Source organism: Bidens hawaiensis, unplaced genomic scaffold, assembly GCF_021521415.1.
Source record: "Bidens hawaiensis isolate Kalapana, Puna unplaced genomic scaffold, B.hawaiensis_p1.1 tig00002273_1, whole genome shotgun sequence".
Taxonomy (NCBI): domain Eukaryota; kingdom Viridiplantae; phylum Streptophyta; class Magnoliopsida; order Asterales; family Asteraceae; genus Bidens; species Bidens hawaiensis.
In genome coordinates, this window is record NW_027491121.1 from 1843285 (window position 1) to 1860078 (window position 16794).

The 16794-nt window shown below is 36.7% G+C and overlaps 2 protein-coding genes across 3 annotated transcripts; one reads left to right on the forward strand and one right to left on the reverse strand.

Annotated features, from left to right (window-relative positions):
* The first annotated feature begins 7074 nt into the window (after positions 1-7074).
* LOC143614364 (bifunctional nitrilase/nitrile hydratase NIT4B-like) lies at positions 7075-11656 on the forward strand. Of its 2 annotated transcripts, none has more exons than XM_077087822.1 (6): positions 7075-7188; positions 7793-7976; positions 8080-8259; positions 9410-9703; positions 10268-10552; positions 11368-11656. In XM_077087822.1, exons 2-6 carry the CDS (start codon positions 7835-7837, stop codon positions 11502-11504), a joined length of 1038 nt encoding a protein of 345 aa, XP_076943937.1. In that variant the 5' UTR covers positions 7075-7188; positions 7793-7834; the 3' UTR covers positions 11505-11656. The 2 variants fall into 2 exon arrangements, with proteins under 2 accessions (XP_076943937.1, XP_076943943.1); XM_077087828.1 differs by having other exon boundaries at positions 7087-7188; positions 7796-7976.
* LOC143614378 (uncharacterized) lies at positions 11643-12755 on the reverse strand. Its single transcript, XM_077087836.1, has one exon. It carries the CDS (start codon positions 12588-12590, stop codon positions 11643-11645), a length of 948 nt encoding a protein of 315 aa, XP_076943951.1. The 5' UTR covers positions 12591-12755.
* Positions 12756-16794: the final 4039 nt, after the last annotated feature.

The following is a 16794-nucleotide window of genomic DNA, read 5'->3' on the forward strand; positions in this document are numbered from 1 at the left end:
ATTTGGATTTTCTGAAATCCTGAGGATGCATCCATAAATGTCAGCATTTCGTGGCCAGCTGTAGCGTCTACCATCGAATCTATGTGTGGTAGAGGTAATGGATCCTTAGGGAGGCTTTATTTAAGTCTGTGAAATCTACACAAACTCTCCATTTGCTATTCTTTTTCTGTACAACCACCACATTTGCTAACCATCGGGGATATTGAACTTCCCTAATCATATTCTCCTTCAAGAGTCTTTCAACTTCTTCTTGGATGATTATGTTTCTCTCAGGTGCAAATTTTATCCTCTTTTGATGGATTGGCCTGAAAGAATTATCAATTCCAAGTTTATGTGTTATAATATCTTTGGAAATACCTGTCATATCTTCATGCTTCCATGAAAATGTTGACAGTCATGATTTTAGGAAATTGAGCAACTTTGACTCAATATCCTCAGGATTACTCGTTCCTATCAGCACTTTGACTTCAGGATCCTCGGGATAAGGAAGTATTTCTTTAATTTCTTGTTCCCTGGCCTCCATTACGTCTCGGGCTGGCTTCTGTAATTGCTACGCCTGCTGGGATTTGGCAGTACACTTCATAGAAGAGGTGTAGCAATTCTTTGCATCTTGATTTTGATAACTCCCCACGGATTTGGGAGTTTCACAAATTGGTGATAAGTGGAGGGGATTGCTTCCATGTCGTGTATCCATGGCCCGCCTAATATAATATTGCAACAAGACAAACAGTCAATAACACAAAATTTTTGCATTTTGTTTACCCCTTCAACATATACTGGGAGCTTGATATCCCCAATAGTGTTCTTAGTCTCTCCACTGAATCCAACCAATACTAAGGACCTGGGGACAATCTCATTTTCTGGAATATTCATCTTTTTCAGCACATCTAGTTGAATAATGTTGACAGAGCTTCCACCATCAATAAGGATCCTGCGCACATAATGGTTAACCACATATAATGTTATTACCAAACTATCATGGTGAGGATCCTGAATATTGACTATATCGCTCTCATCAAAGGATATGGTCTTTGCTTGAGTGAGAACGGATGTCTTTGTTGGTCTGTCAACCACTTCTAACTTCCTTTGATCAGCATTTCTTTTCGCAGCAGAATAAGAGGTTCCACATATGTCAGATCCTCCGGATATGAACAGGATTGTTTTTGCATTTGTTGGTGGAGGAGTCGTCTTCTCAGGAACTTTTTCAGGATTTTGTTCTTTTCCCTTCTCCCGGCCAAGTAGCTCTTTCAAGTGGCCCTTGCTGAGAAGATAGCTAATCTCTCTTCTGAGTGCAATGAAATCATCAGTCAAGTGCCCAAAATCCTCGTGGAAGGCACACCATTTTGACTTGTCTTTCCAGGCTCCTTGTTTCTCCATCTTCTTTGGCCACCTATATTTTTCACCTAAGTCCTGCATGGCACACATTAATCCACCAACATCAACAGAAAAACAATATTCAGAGATCTTAGGATATTTTCATCATCTTCATCATCTCCAGCATCTACTGCATTAATCCTGGGGTTATCAGGCTTATATTAAGGTTTTGATCGATATGATTTTCCCGGGGATTCTGCTTTCCTGTTCGTCCGATCATATTTTGGGATATCGATCTTCTTATAGCTTTTCTTATCATCCTCTAGCTTGATAAACCTCAGAGCTCTGCTTCTTGCTTCATCTAATGACCTGCACGTAGTCATAACAAGATCATCATAGAAAGAGGAGTCTTTCTCTAACCCCAACTTAAGAGCTTCCACTGCCGAAGCAGGATTTAGATTTGGAATCTCCAGCGACTCCTTGCTAAACCTGGTAATAAAATCTCTCAAGGATTCCCCAGGATTCTGGGTAACCCTATAAAGATCACTTGTCATCTTCTCAAATGTTCTACTGCAAGAAAACTTTTTATTGAACAAGTTAACTAGATGAGAAAAAGAGGTGATGGTGTTAGGAGGAATACTCAGTAGCCATTTCATGGCTGCTCCAGTCAAGGTAGACCCAAATCCCTTGCAAAGACATGTTTCCTTGATTTCCATAGGGATTGGGTTGATCTCCATACGCTCCCTATATTGTGCAACATGTTCCTCAGGATCCGTTGAACCATCATACCGTTTCATATTTGGGGTTTGAAACCGTTTCGGGATCTGTACGTCACTAATTGATGGCACAAATTGGGATATTCTATGACTATCGGTGGGAACTTCAGCTATGGGACAGATTACACCAGGAACATTCGAGATCATGTCCTTAAGCTTCTATAATTTCCGGGCTAAACTTGAACTTGTGACTGCATCCTGCAAAAATCCTTGATTAGAATTAAAGTTAATTGTATTGAAAGTGTTACTCTGATTAATATTTTGAGGAACAGTCTGGGTGTTGTATCTTGCATTCCCAAACATAGCATTTCCTGGGGTAGCAAATGGAGTGGTCGAAGTGTTAGCCTACATCGGGATAAAGTCTCCCTGGTGCACCTCAGAGGATCCTACAACTGCTGAGTCTGAGCAAATGGTTGCGGAGGATTAGGGAATCCTGGTGAAGGTACTCTTGAGGATCCTGCATGTTGCTGAAATCCTGAGGATACTGCCTGCTGATAAGGACCTGAGGATCCCATCGATGGAACAATCCTGAGAACCCGGACTGTTGAAACAATCCTGAGGATCCTGCATGTTGGAAAGGCCCAGCAGAAGATGCGTGCAAGTATCCTTGGGATCCAGATGAGTGCAATCCTGCAGACCCTGAGCACTGGAAAGATGAGAATCCAGAATTTTATGCCATGGTCGACTCCAGACGCACCAATCCTGAGATCCTGGAGGAGTGAAATCCAGAGATCTCGGGACTAGTGTGAATTCTTCCACCGGCCTCTTGGCTTTCCTGATATCTTCCAGTTCCTTCACGAGCATCTGGTTGATCTTGTTCCGGTGATCCATCTGTTCCTGTAACTGTCTATACATAGACAGAAGGTCATTGTTGGATACCATGATGGGATCCTGAGGAGATGGTCTCGATCCTGAGAACACATGAGTAGCAGGTTTCATCTGAGTGTTGTCAGGTTTCTTTGGGATACCACTAGCAGGAGGAGGAGGAGGCATAGGAGGCCTCACAGAGGAATATGAAACTACGGCAGAAGAGGAAACATTCTTCGGTTGGGAAGATATGTGGTGGATGTTGAAAGTAGGGTTTAATTTGAGGGTTAATAATGATCAAAGCACCGTTTGCCCCACTGTCACACCCCCATCTAAGGCCTAGGCGTGTGACCCAATAGTTGGTACCATAATTGTAAATAAATCAGAGTTGCGTTATTTTTGCGGAAGACTTATAAATCTTTAAGGATCAAAACATAACTTTTATATATACATTCAAATGTCGGGGTTACAAAACACCCGTTAGAGTTGTTAACAAAGCATTACTTGTTTATATTTACAAACCATCATATATTAAGTTTTTAGAATAAATCCGAGCCATCGGATATTCAAAGCACTTCGACACTCCAAGTGCTAATATTTTTCACCTGCAAAATGTAAGAAAATACGTCAGCAACGAATGCTGGTGAACATGCTGAGGCAAAAATATTTTCTTTTACTTTATTACCCCTCGAGACTACGCCTGCCTCGGCCCAACGTGGCTTAGGAATAACAAAGTCAAATAACACATTATAAACATGAGCCTCTACTCTAGGTCACCTCAGCAAACACCGCAGCGTTCGACTTAGTTAAGTACCCGTAAATATACACAACGGTCGTACTCCCTGCAGGAGAGCATCCTACGACCAAGGGTGGTGCGATCATGCCCATTCATCGCATAGTACCACCTATGTAAGGATCCAGACATACGTATACCACAGCCTGAGGGCTAGGTTTATACCCTTTATTTATAACTGTTTTAGGAACACATAGTTCCTTGTAAACAATTTCATATAACAATTTTGACTCATTTTAAAATAAGTAAAAGTTTAGGGGCGTATTCACCTTTTCGCTTTAGGATCGGCTTCACTCACCGTCCAAGGGTCTTTCCCTTCTTTATCTCGTACCTATAGTACGAGTATGAATATTTGTTAGTCGGATACACGATCCGGCTTAAGACCTTTAGTCTTATTTTATATCTCAACCTCGATGAACCTTTAGTTCATTTTCTTTTACTTAAAAACCTTTAGTTTAAAAGTAAATTATAAACCTTTAGTTTATATTAAAAAAAACCCGACGTTTCTTCTTCTCCAAGAAACGTATTCTTTTCCTTTTATTATATAAGAATACTCATTATTCATTAAATAATATTTTCATAACAAAGAGCATACATATATACTTACACACATATATACGTAATCATATCCAATATCTTATTTTTCATTCATTTCTTTGTTATGTCTATTTCTCTTTTATCGAGGTATCGAGTATAACCTCGACTTAAGGCTTAAGCCTTTAATATAATATTATATTATATTCAATTGACATTACGCCTAACCTTATTGGCGTATTGGAAACCCTATGAAATCGCGCAGCACTCCTACGCCGCTTTAATTCTTGCTCAACTCTTTTCTCGACACGCAAATCGATGAACGCCAAACTTCAACACACGTTGGCACGTACTTCGAGAACAAACGCCATTCTTGGTATGTGGGTGGAGGGTGGCACGCACTTCGAGGAAATGTCGACATGGAAATCGAGGGTCGGGACACGTTTTACGAGGAAATATGGCACGCTTATCGAGGTATGGCTAGAGAGATGTTAGAGAGATATGAGAGCAGGTTTGGATGTGTGAAATGAACACCCCATGGCTGCTATTTATAGGCAAAATCTTGGGTCCCATAGCGGTACGCGAACGCCTCCTGGGCACCCGTCGCGTACCGCGACGTAGCCCAGGTGAATCACATAATAGGTCTGCCACGTGTCGCCACGTGGTAGACGGTGTGCCACGTGGCGGACGATGTGCCACGTGTTGCCACGTGTCGGGACACGTGACGACCGGTGTGCCACGTGTGGACACGTGGTGAAAAGGTGTCAGACGTGTCAGGCCACGTCATCGCGGTACGCTATGACTTAGGCTCAACAACGATCGCGTATCGCTGTTGACTTCGTCTAGAAGCTTTGACCAAATCCCATCGCGGTACGCGATGGGCTTGTCTTTTGCCTCGTCGCGTAGCGCGATGGGACAAGAAACCAGAATTTTCATTTTAAACCCTTAACTTTGGAATTTGGCAATTTAGTCCCTTAACTTTGGAAAGTTTGATACTTTGAACTCGAAATTTTCACGATGTTACACCCACGGTGGGCGCCAAATTGTTTCGGGCAAAAACTAACAAAGTAATTTAGTGATCAAATTCGTATGTGAAGTAGAGTGCTAGATCAAAAATATGGTGAACACAATGATTTGATTTCGAGAGAAAAGCCCTTGATCTTGAGGATCTTCGGCACAAAAAACCCCTGGACGGTTATCATCGTCTATTTATTAATAACAAAAAAGGTTGATTACAAGTGTTGGAGCTGATAATCGATCAAATACTAAGTGTTACAATGAGTTTCAGTAGCTATGAGTGCGTGGTGTGTGTTCTAAATGACCAATTCAACTCATTTAAATAAACAAAAGAATACAATTGAAATTCCAAGAAATCCGGAATAAACCCTAGACTAAGTCTTCCACTATCCGTTGCTTCACACGTTCGAGTCGACGAAGCCTCATAAATAGCCGTTGCAAACCCACGTCTCTTATTAGCACATTAAACACGTGGTTATATCTACAAAACAAACATAACAATAAAGGACAATTGGATTAGCGAAATGTAATCCTCATAATACTTGCACCAGTAGGATAGGTTGAAATTCTTAAGTCCTAATCAATCCCGAGGATAAAAATCTGCTCCCAACAATCCCTAAATCCAAAACATGCAAAATAGCCAAGTTCTTACCTAAAATATCAAGATTAACACCTTTGAGTATTGGCATATGGCTTAATCCTTCTGCATTATGCATGCAACAAATACAAACCACCAATCATAACCATGAGATAGCGTTTGGCATGTAAGAATGACAGAGAAATTGAAGTGAGTCATTGTGAGAGAATGAAAATATGTGTGTCTGGTAGCCAATGCCCACTGAAATGAAATCACTCATTACACAAGTGTATCTCATTCCATCAAGACTATTTCTTCTCACCCTCCTCCCCTTTAATTTTGTTTCTCTTTCACTCTACTCTTTGATAACACCACATGAGAAACCACCACGACCACCACCACCATCACCACCACCTAATTGCACCACTGTCGCCGCCACCACTACCATCGCCACAACCACCTCACCACTAAGGCTACCACCGCCACGAAAACCACCTGAAGGCCCCCACCACCACAATCTGACCACCATACTACCCGTTGCCACCACCGACATGTGACCGCCACCACCATCACTTTACCGTTGCCACCCCACCACCACCGTCACCATGACCGCCACCATCATCGTCGCCGCGCCACCACTTTCACTACCATCGCTGTCACTGACGCCACCACCACCGTCGTCATTGCAATTTTTTTTTCTATTTTGGTAGTTTTTTTATAGGGGATTATTTTATCAATTCTATTTCATTCTTGTGTTTTTTTTTCTTTTGCTACAAAATAACATAAAGTAATAATTCATTTTATTCTCATAGGTTAACCAAACAAAACAAAAAGAATAGCAATACCATATTTCATTTTCTTGCTCATTTTGTTCCTTCTTCAATTTTATTCTTACTCCATTTCATTACCCCCAACCATACCCCGAGTTGTTACCTACAGCCTGAATCCTAACATTTGAGGTTTTGTAGGTCAGGGTGTTCAGGTCTTTTCTAGAAAAAAAAATAAAAAGTAAGCCGATAACCGACCTATTTATTGACATCCATAGCTTAAACGGATATAAACGGGCTAGCAGGTTGACTAACATACTTAACTAAACATACCATGTACTATTTAGTTGACCCAATAATGGCCCATTTATCAAGTGAAAAAAAAAAAGAATCTTGACAAGCATGTGGACATTCGAGTGGTATTTTAAGAAGAAAAAATAAGGAATAAAAGTGAATCTGAAGAATAAGGGATAATAATACATACAATGAATCCAACCAAACATACATGTTAAAATAATAACGAGTGTGTGGAGAAGAGTGGTTCCTCTTCTACTTCCTTCTAGACGCCTCTCAATACATTCATCCATTTCTCATAATCAAACTGTAAGTTTCTTAACTTATTATTATGCACACACTTCAAATTCACGTAATTGCACACATGCAGATAGATGGATTATTTCAACTTTCATGCACCTTGATTCTGTATAATCCCTCTATTTGCAGCTAGATTTCGATTGTTTTGATGTTTAGAGTTAGTGAATTATCAAAATTGATATGGATACCTTGTGTTTTGATACTAAAATTGGAATTTTAGGCAAGAACAGTGTAAAACCTTTTATTTATACATGAATTTAGGGTTTTCTGTTATAGTAATGGTAACTAGCGAAAACCCGCAAGCTGCAGCCGAGACGCGGCTCGAATTTGGTTGGTTTGATTTGCTACGGTATCAGTACGATACCTGCACTCGCTATAGTAACCGTAAAAAAAGCCAAGATAAATAAAGTCGTAATATGTTCAAAAGAATATCCAAATATGTTCTACAATTAATATTTAGAATTTAATTAAATAAAATAAGAATAAAACAACATAATTAAAAACAAAGCAAAACATAAAAGAAATCATTTTGGACACAAATACCAAAAATGCACTATTATACATTGTTATTTATATAATATCTTGATCCATAAACTGTTTTATGGTTTTTAAGCAGCACGGTTCAAGAACAGATAATTTTGTGTTGTGATAATCAATGGCATTAGTTCCAACAACCCAGAACGATACTGCTGCTGTGTTCACTGAAGTCAACATGGGTTCCCCTGATTCGGGCTCAACCGTTCGGGCCACTGTCGTCCAGGCTGCAACCATTTTCTATGATACCCCTGCTACCCTCGGTTCGGGCCACATTTGTTTTAAACTTTCAATAGTTATAATTTATTAAGTTGATGGATAATTGTTGATTATAGTGACTTAAGTTGTTAATTGTATGAATTACAGATAAGGCTGAGAGGTTACTAGCTGAAGCTGCTTCATACGGGTCACAATTAGTTGTGTTTCCTGAAGCGTTTATTGGTGGTTATCCTCGCGGGTCGAATTTTGGTGTGACAATCGGTAATCGTACGCTTAAGGGGAAAGAGGATTTCAGGAAGTATCATGCTGCAGCCATTAACGTACCTGGTATAACTATGCAAATATTGTTGCAAGTAAATAGGTTCAGTAGAAACCGCACTGTTAACTGAAATAACCAACTGGGCCGTTTAATTTACCTTTGGTTCAAATTTGTTTTTAAAAATGCTAAAGTTCGGGTTAGTACAGTGTTAACCGACCTGTAACATGTTATATTGGGGCGAAAAATGCTACCGTGCCATTAATATTTTGTATATATTACAGTTTTATATATTATTTGTATATATATCTTCATCACACTATTTGGCAGAAACAACTAGTTTGTCAACTATTGGGCTATTGGCCTAAAGTAAAAGTGATTAACCGAAAAAAGACCATTTTGTGACCCATAACTGATTTTAACTGAACCACTCTTAACCAAAACGCTCAGTTTTTCATTTCTAGATAACCTAAGTGTATGTTTTAGTTAGCCATGTGCATGGGTCGGTTTTAAGCTCAAACCGAACCAAAAGCCGAAAATTTGGTTTTTGAGTACTTGAAAGCCGTTTGCTTTTAGTTTTTCGGTTTTGCCATTTGGGCTGGAATTTTTTGGCCTGAAAAAAATTGGCCAGCAATAATGAATTTGGGCCTAAATCTGCTAATTAATTATTTATTAAACATCAGGCTAAAAGATTTTGGTTCCGCTATTTATTAAATTCTTATAAATTACTTAACATTTAAAATAAAATATGAAATGTTTTCTGGTCTTGATTTTTGTATTGTGTTCGATTCGGTTTTACCATTTGGGCTGGGAAATTTTGGGCCACAAAAAAGTTGGCTCAAAATAATGAAAAATTTGGGTCCAAATTTTTTTGCTAATCTATGATTAATTGTTTACTATAGCATCTGACTAATATATATGTGTTACACTATTTATTAAATTCTTATCAATTTATTAACATTTAAAATGAAAATCCATATTCCCAGCTCGCTTTTTTCGGTTTTAATTACATGCAAAACCGAATCGCCAATTCGGTTTTTCCGAAAATATAAAACCAAATTCTCTGTTTTTGTTCGGGTTCGGTTATTTCACCTCTAGTATTAGTTCATAAGCAACCTAAACCGACCCACCTGTGCTCACTCATAATATAACTACCGTCAAGAAAATAATTCTATTTTTTGATGTGTTAACTGTTAAGTGTGTATTTGGTGATACATGCAGGTCCGGAAGTTGACCGATTGGCTGCAATGGCGGGAAAATACAAAGTTACTTTAGTGATGGGAGTTATAGAGAGAGATGGGTACACTCTCTATTGCACGGTTTTGTTTTTTGATAATCAAGGATGTTATCTTGGTAAGCACAGGAAGCTTATGCCAACAGCTTTGGAGCGCATAATTTGGGGTTTTGGTGACGGGTCACATATACCCGTTTTTGATACCCCGGTTGGAAAAATCGGTGCTGCTATTTGTTGGGAGAATAAAATGCCATTGTTAAGGACCGCGATGTATGCTAAAGGTTTGTGACTTTGTTCTATATCCCAATTTAGAAGTAACGATTTGTTTTTTGTTTATATTTGAATGAGTCGGTTTTGGTTATGATTTATGTCAAATATTCAAATGTAAAAAGTTAGTTGAAACGAAAACAGTCGATCAAATGGTCCAAAGTCATAAAGTGCCTTTTAACTTATTAGTGTACTTATATAGGTTTTATATCTCAACGTGCATAGTCAAATAAAAAAATAGCTATAAGAAATCAGATCAACGGGTTGAAAGTTTAAAGTACATTTTATAGCGCATAACATACTATATATGTACTAAAACATTTAAATAATTATTGTAATAATATCATGCTTATCATATGTTGAGAATTAACTATTTATAAAAGAATTCTAAAATTGACGGAATTTTGTATTCCTACCTAAGGGTGTGAATTTCTGACACTTAACACAAAATTTGCGGGTTTAAGTTTAGAGTAAATTGGTTCAGGCCAAATCTCAAGTTGAACCCTCAAACACCTTTAGACGTTAGTGTTAAATTTTTTGTTGTTATCTTTATTAACTATTATGCCTATGTTAAACAGGGATTGAAATCTATTGTGCACCAACAGCTGATTCAAGAGATGTTTGGCAAGCATCAATGACACATATAGCCTTAGAGGGTGGATGTTTTGTTTTATCCGCAAACCAGTTTTGTCGAAGAAAAGATTACCCCCCTCCCCCCGAGTATGATTTTATTACCGGAACCGATGAAGAACTCACACCCGAATCTGTAGTTTGTGCTGGTGGCAGTGTTATCATTTCACCATCAGGAGCTGTTCTTGCGGGCCCGAATTATGATGGCGAAGCACTTATTACAGCCGATTTAGGTACGTTCAAAATGTTTGCATTAGAGGTGGTAAATTGTTCTGGTTAAAATGGGTTACTTTTGGTGCTGGTTAAATGTAGGGGTGTATATGAGTGTCTGAGCTTGACTAGGCCCGAGCTCGGCTCGTGATTCGTGAGCAATTTTTGAAGCCCGAGGTTGGGTCGGGATCAAATCGTTTATTGTTTATTATCTATTTCAAATGCTTTTGTGATTTTTTTTTATATATATTTGAGTTAAGACTTTTATAAATAACGGAATATAGATATATTATTTGTTAATATAATGATTATTATGTGAATATATATATTTAACATGTTAAATAAAAATTGTATAAATAATAAGCTCATCTGGGCCCGTGATCCAGCTCGAGCTTGATAAGTGAAGCTCTGGCTCGGCTCGTGTATTGTTTAATTTTTAATTCAAATTCATTTATAATTATTTTTATTTATATATATTACTTATAATATGTATATGTAGTATTTGTTATTTTTATCATAATAGCATTATAATAATTATTATCTAAATATATATTTTATATATTAAATCAAGTTGTATAAGTGATAGGGTCGTTTAGGCCCGCAAGCCAATGCGAGCTCAATAAGTGAAGCGGGGGGGGGGGTGGACGCGACAGCTCAGACACGGGCTCTTTTAAGCTCAGCTTGATTCAAGCTTTTAGAGAGCTCACAAATGACTTGACTCGTTTACACCCCTAGTTAAATGAGATGGATCAGAAACCCATAAGCGGGTTTCATCAGTTTATTACAATTAAATGCATTGTTTTAATATTCTTGACGGTTTAAATGGCATTTGGTATAGATCTTGGTGAAATTGCTCGGGCAAAGTTTGACTTTGATGTGGTTGGGCATTATGCAAGACCCGAAGTGCTTAGCTTGATTGTGAGAGACGATCCAGCAACCCCGGTTTCGTTCACATCAGAGGGTTCTCACAAATAATAATTTTTTTTATGTATCAACTTGATAACTTGATGAAAATTAACGTTTTTTATGCGCTTTTTCTATTATCATTAATGAAAACTTTTGTAGTGATTTGAACGCTTAATCGAGCAAATTACATATAACATCGAAGGTATTTCAAGAAAGAACGGAACCGGATACTATACGGTCTCTTAGATCTTTGATCATTTTGTATCTCTCCATTTCATCTTCATACTCTTTCGTTGTAGATGAACCCGAAAACCCTAAAATGCTCGCTTCCAAACACTTATTTAACTCACCACTCACATTTTGCATATCGAGCCCAAATTCCCACTCGATGCAATCGGAGTTACGCCCAGCAACCTCGTTTTGAGCGTTTGTCATTTCAGCATTTATAACTTCAAGGGCGTTTTCGTCATTGACCATTTTTCCTAAGGCATTCTTGTTTTTGTTTTCGCCTTTGTTGTAATCAGTGCTTTGATACCATGATAAAACTTCGGGTGTTATATGGTATATGCCGTTATCGGCTTCCAAAATTTCCTCGAGGTCACGTGCTAGAATATCCACTTGCTTATGTTTATCCTCGTACTCGTGTTTTGCATCTATGAGCTTCATGTGAACGCGTTCCTCACGTAACATATCAGCAACACGAAGCATTTCCCTCTCTTCTTCTATCTCTGCACGTACCCGTTCAGATTCTTTCTTTAGTTCTTCAAGCTCAACTCTATTTTCTTCAATACTATGAACCATCTTTTGGCATAACCGATCCAAAACCTCAGTTACTTGTTTCTCTGATTCGGCTTCTTGTGTGACTTTTGCTAAAGACGACTTTGTGTTTGCTAGCTCTCGGCCTAGTTTCTTGTTCATCCGCTCAGCTTGTCGTCTGAGTTTCCTTTCGGTCTCCAGTTCTCGTGATATGGTTTTGACCGCAAACCGGATCTTGTCTTGCTCTTCGGACTTGTGTGCACTTGTTTGGTTGGACCGTTGTTCTAGGATTAACTTGTTGACGTGAGACCGGGCCTTGTTGAGCTCGTGATTCAGTGTTGATGCTAGGGAAATGCTCGATGGATGGCTGTTAGTGTGGTCCGTGTCAGTGGTCCACATGTTAGCTTGAAGTTTGAGTATTTCTTTCGATACTGTGAGCGAGTGCTTGATTTCATCCAACCCATAGGTCGATTTTAGCACACGGTCTTTGGTTACGGTTTCTATCTCGCCATAAGGTCGTGATTTTCCCTAACGAAAAAAAGAAAAATAATAGATTTAAGTTCAATGTATACAAACAAAGCTTTTTTACTACAATAGTTCACGCTAAAGTGTTTATAAATCGTTAAAATTGACCAAACTGTTCAACGTGAAGCAAGTCAGTCGGTTTGAGATTCAAACGGTTTGGTTCTAACGCTTTCCATTTCAATGGCTTGGTCCATCTGTAACTCAGAACCGGCCATTTAACTTTTATTATTTGTAACAGTTATATATACATGTGTTATACTGTAACTATTAACCACTTTGTCATTTTAAAGGTTAAATGTAAAATTTGTTCGAACCGTCAAATTAAACCATTTAGCCGCCAAACCGGTGAAGCTAGCCTACTTGGCCTAACCATTAAACCTGGCTGGTTTGGCTTGGCCTATTGTTCTCCAAACTTATAGTTAGCCTTTTTCATTTTTCTTTTTCTCAGCGGCTTAAATTACATCTTTTTTTTTCTTTGTTTTTTTTTTCATTTACGGGATTTGAACCCTCACCACAAAATAGACTTAATTGTTCCATCAATGATGGCACGTAACGTATAAAGGTAAAACAATTATTAGTTGCATTTTATTTAATATCATTGAATGTAACTTAATGAAATGGGGACACCATTTTATGTGGAGACTGGCCCAAACCTTGGAGACAAAGTTACAAAATAATGTAACGATCGGGCTCTGCATGTTAACATAATCATTTATTATTAGAAAAAAAATAAATTGTCCTTCTGGAATTCTACTTAAAAATCATTTTAACAGATATTTGTCCATTAAGTTTAAATTTGGTGCATTCAAGGAAAATGCATATTCTTTCCATAAATAAAAATGCATATTCTTTGAAAGTTGAATTCACCTATGACAAGAACTAAATATTAACATCTAGACATGTTTTATGCAATTGAATAACTTACATGATTTTATTATACGTTCAACTAAAACACAACACATTGGCCGAGACTTTGCATGATTGAACCTTTCTAACGCTCTTTAAGCTTCTTTTATCGAATAATAAAACGAAACATCACATGACATATTGTGGAAAAAATGCAAATTCGAGTAAAAGGTGAAATTATAAATACGCAATCCGACTTGTAACGTGTAGTGCTCTTGTTGTCTAAAAAGCTTAATGGGGTAAAAGAAAAGAAAAGAGTTGAAAGTAGTTTGAAAAGGGTAAAATCTAGTAACACGAAAGTTTAAATCGTGCAAGTTTTTTTTCTTCTGTGTCAGTTTTTAACTAGTTTCTTGCCAATAATGTGATTTTTGTTAAAATGTTTTTTTAAATTAAATGTGATTAAAATAACCAATTGAAAGATTTTTGGTACATATAATCTTTTGAAGTTTGAACTCCATACTTTGGATTAGCTAAAATTCAACAACGAATTCAGAGTGTGACCCCACTATTTGCTGTCTCTCTGACTTATAGTGCAAGGGGTATGCACAAAAACAACGAATAATTAATACTGCCAATTTAAAAGTATGTTAAGATTCTATTTTCTTAAAAAATAAAAAAAAAAGTCGTAATAAACATGTTATTGTACAAAACTTGTGTAAACATTTGTTTTGTATACGTTAGATTACATAACTTTTATGATTCCGTAAAAACCAACACGAGATCTTGACAAGTGTTCTTGACATAAACCATAATGTAACATAGACCGAAAATCATGTCAAACACATAAAACCAAACATAATACATGTATTTGTGGGTTAACATAATACGACATGTTTAACTAAAAATATTCATGTGTCTGATATGATATTGAGTCAGATCTACTTAGACAAAACTGAACCCTTTGAATTTTATGTTAGGTTTTTGTTATATCACAACCATGAATCTTGGAATTATCTAAGCACTTTTTTATATAAATAATTTTATTGATATAATCAGGGTTGGCCCTTAGGTGTGGCAGGGTGGTCGACGCCCACTTGCCCAACACCATGCTAGGCCCGAAAATTTTTTATTTAATAAATCTATTTTTATTAAATATAATATGTATATTTAATGTTTAAACATAATTACATAACAATTAGCTTGGTCTAGTGGTAAAAGGGTACTACTTCTAACGAAAAGGTTATGGGTTCTAATCTCATTTGAGACATGTTTAATCTTAATTTATACAAAAGTTTTTTACACAACCCAAATTATGACCAAATAAACCCATTTAAAAGCTAAATTGTTTAAACCCAACAAAATATTCCTTATACTTAAAGCCTAAAAAATTTTCGTCTTCAACCTAATTTTTTTTTTTTGCTTTCTCGGAGCCGGTCATATATATAATGAAATAAAAGAAAAAAGTCAAAATTATCTCATATGGTTTTGCATGGTAAGTCAATGGCATTCCCCCAAAGCCATTGTCTTTCTCCATAAAGCTACAAGATTGTCTGTATTGTGGATTGATTACCTGCATAGCGCCAAAAGGTTTCAGACACGTGGGCATGTGAGTAGTAATTTTTAAACATTTGTATGAAATTTATAAGTCAATTCTGAAATTTTTGTAATGACTCAAATCGGTAAAAATAATATTAAAATAATCAATTATATAATATACTGAATTTTTCAAAACGATTTAAAAAAACATTTAAAACATTATAATTTGAATAATAGGCCAAAAATATGTTTAAAAAGGTAACATATAAATATATAATTGTTGAATGGGTGTCGAAGCTTAGCGGAACCATTGTCAAATCAAATTTGAGCTGACTTGACTCATAATATGTAATCCGAGCGACACCATGATCAATTCAAACTTGAGCTGACTTGACTCATACTCTTTAATCCGAGCCAGAAGATCAGTTCGTAACATCGTATTCCCACAGCACGAACCCAGTGGGACACCACTGGCCAGTGAGATTTTTTATTCATTTTTTTAATGATTTTATATGTCTGTTTTTACATAAGTCTAAAATAACAAGTTAACAACAATCTCAGGTTATAAAAATATAAAAAATAACATAATATCAAATTATCGTACACAAGCTAATTTTCGAGTTTTTACTAAGCTAAATACTTTAAATTAGGAACAAGTGACAAGTCACAAATTACTTCACCTATGCTATTTTAAGTTTAAACCTACCACTTTATTTTCCTAAAATGTTTTCACAAATTTCAGTTCCCCATGAAAAAAAACTATATAGACCTTGTTAAATGTATCACCTTGCTATTAGAAAAATAACAAACATAAGTGGAAAAAAATGCATATAATAAAACTATACATTAAAAGTTACCAAACACCTTAATTTACTAAAATCACCAAAACAAACCTCAGGAACCGAAACCTTGCCAGGGGAGCTGCCAGTTTTGTTTCGAGATCGATCAACATTCGTACTAGATTTCTCCAAATTGACACATTTCTCATTTCGTGGCGAATTAGTTTTATCGACCGAATATTGTGCTAGAGTATTCTTTGCAAACGATGACGATGAAGTGGTAGGAAACCGACGTTTTCTGATCTTGGATGGCATATCTGAGGCCCTGATATCCATATATGCAAATGGAAGATTATAAGCAATTGAGATTTTGAGAGTGAGAAATGAAGAAGGTGTTTGATGGTAATAAAATGCCAAAGAGAAGAAGTGGCAAATACATGAATATAACGGGAACATGCATGTGGAAATGGACGGCTGGGATGTTGGATGGAACGAGGGTACCCACATTCATGATTTATTGGCATTTTATATTCCTCCTAACACGTTATATTGTTTGTTTTAATGTTTCGATAATTATTGGTTTTCTATTGTAAAATAATGTTGAGAAAGAGAATGGAAAACAGAAGTATAGATTAGAGTTATTTATTTCATAATAAAGTTACATAATACATATAGTTAAAAGATTATCTTTTATGAAGTCATAGGATATTTACGTTCATTATATATTATAGAGTGCATTAAATTATTTTTATCATTTTCCAGACGATGAAATCATTTGAGATTTTGAGTGGGTATGATATAATCTTAAGAACCAATTTACTTCAGATTTTTCTTAAATATTTCACATGGAGTGTCTTAGTAAATATATACTACAAAATTTTCGCTCAAACGAATTTGTTAACCTGGCCAATCCAAGT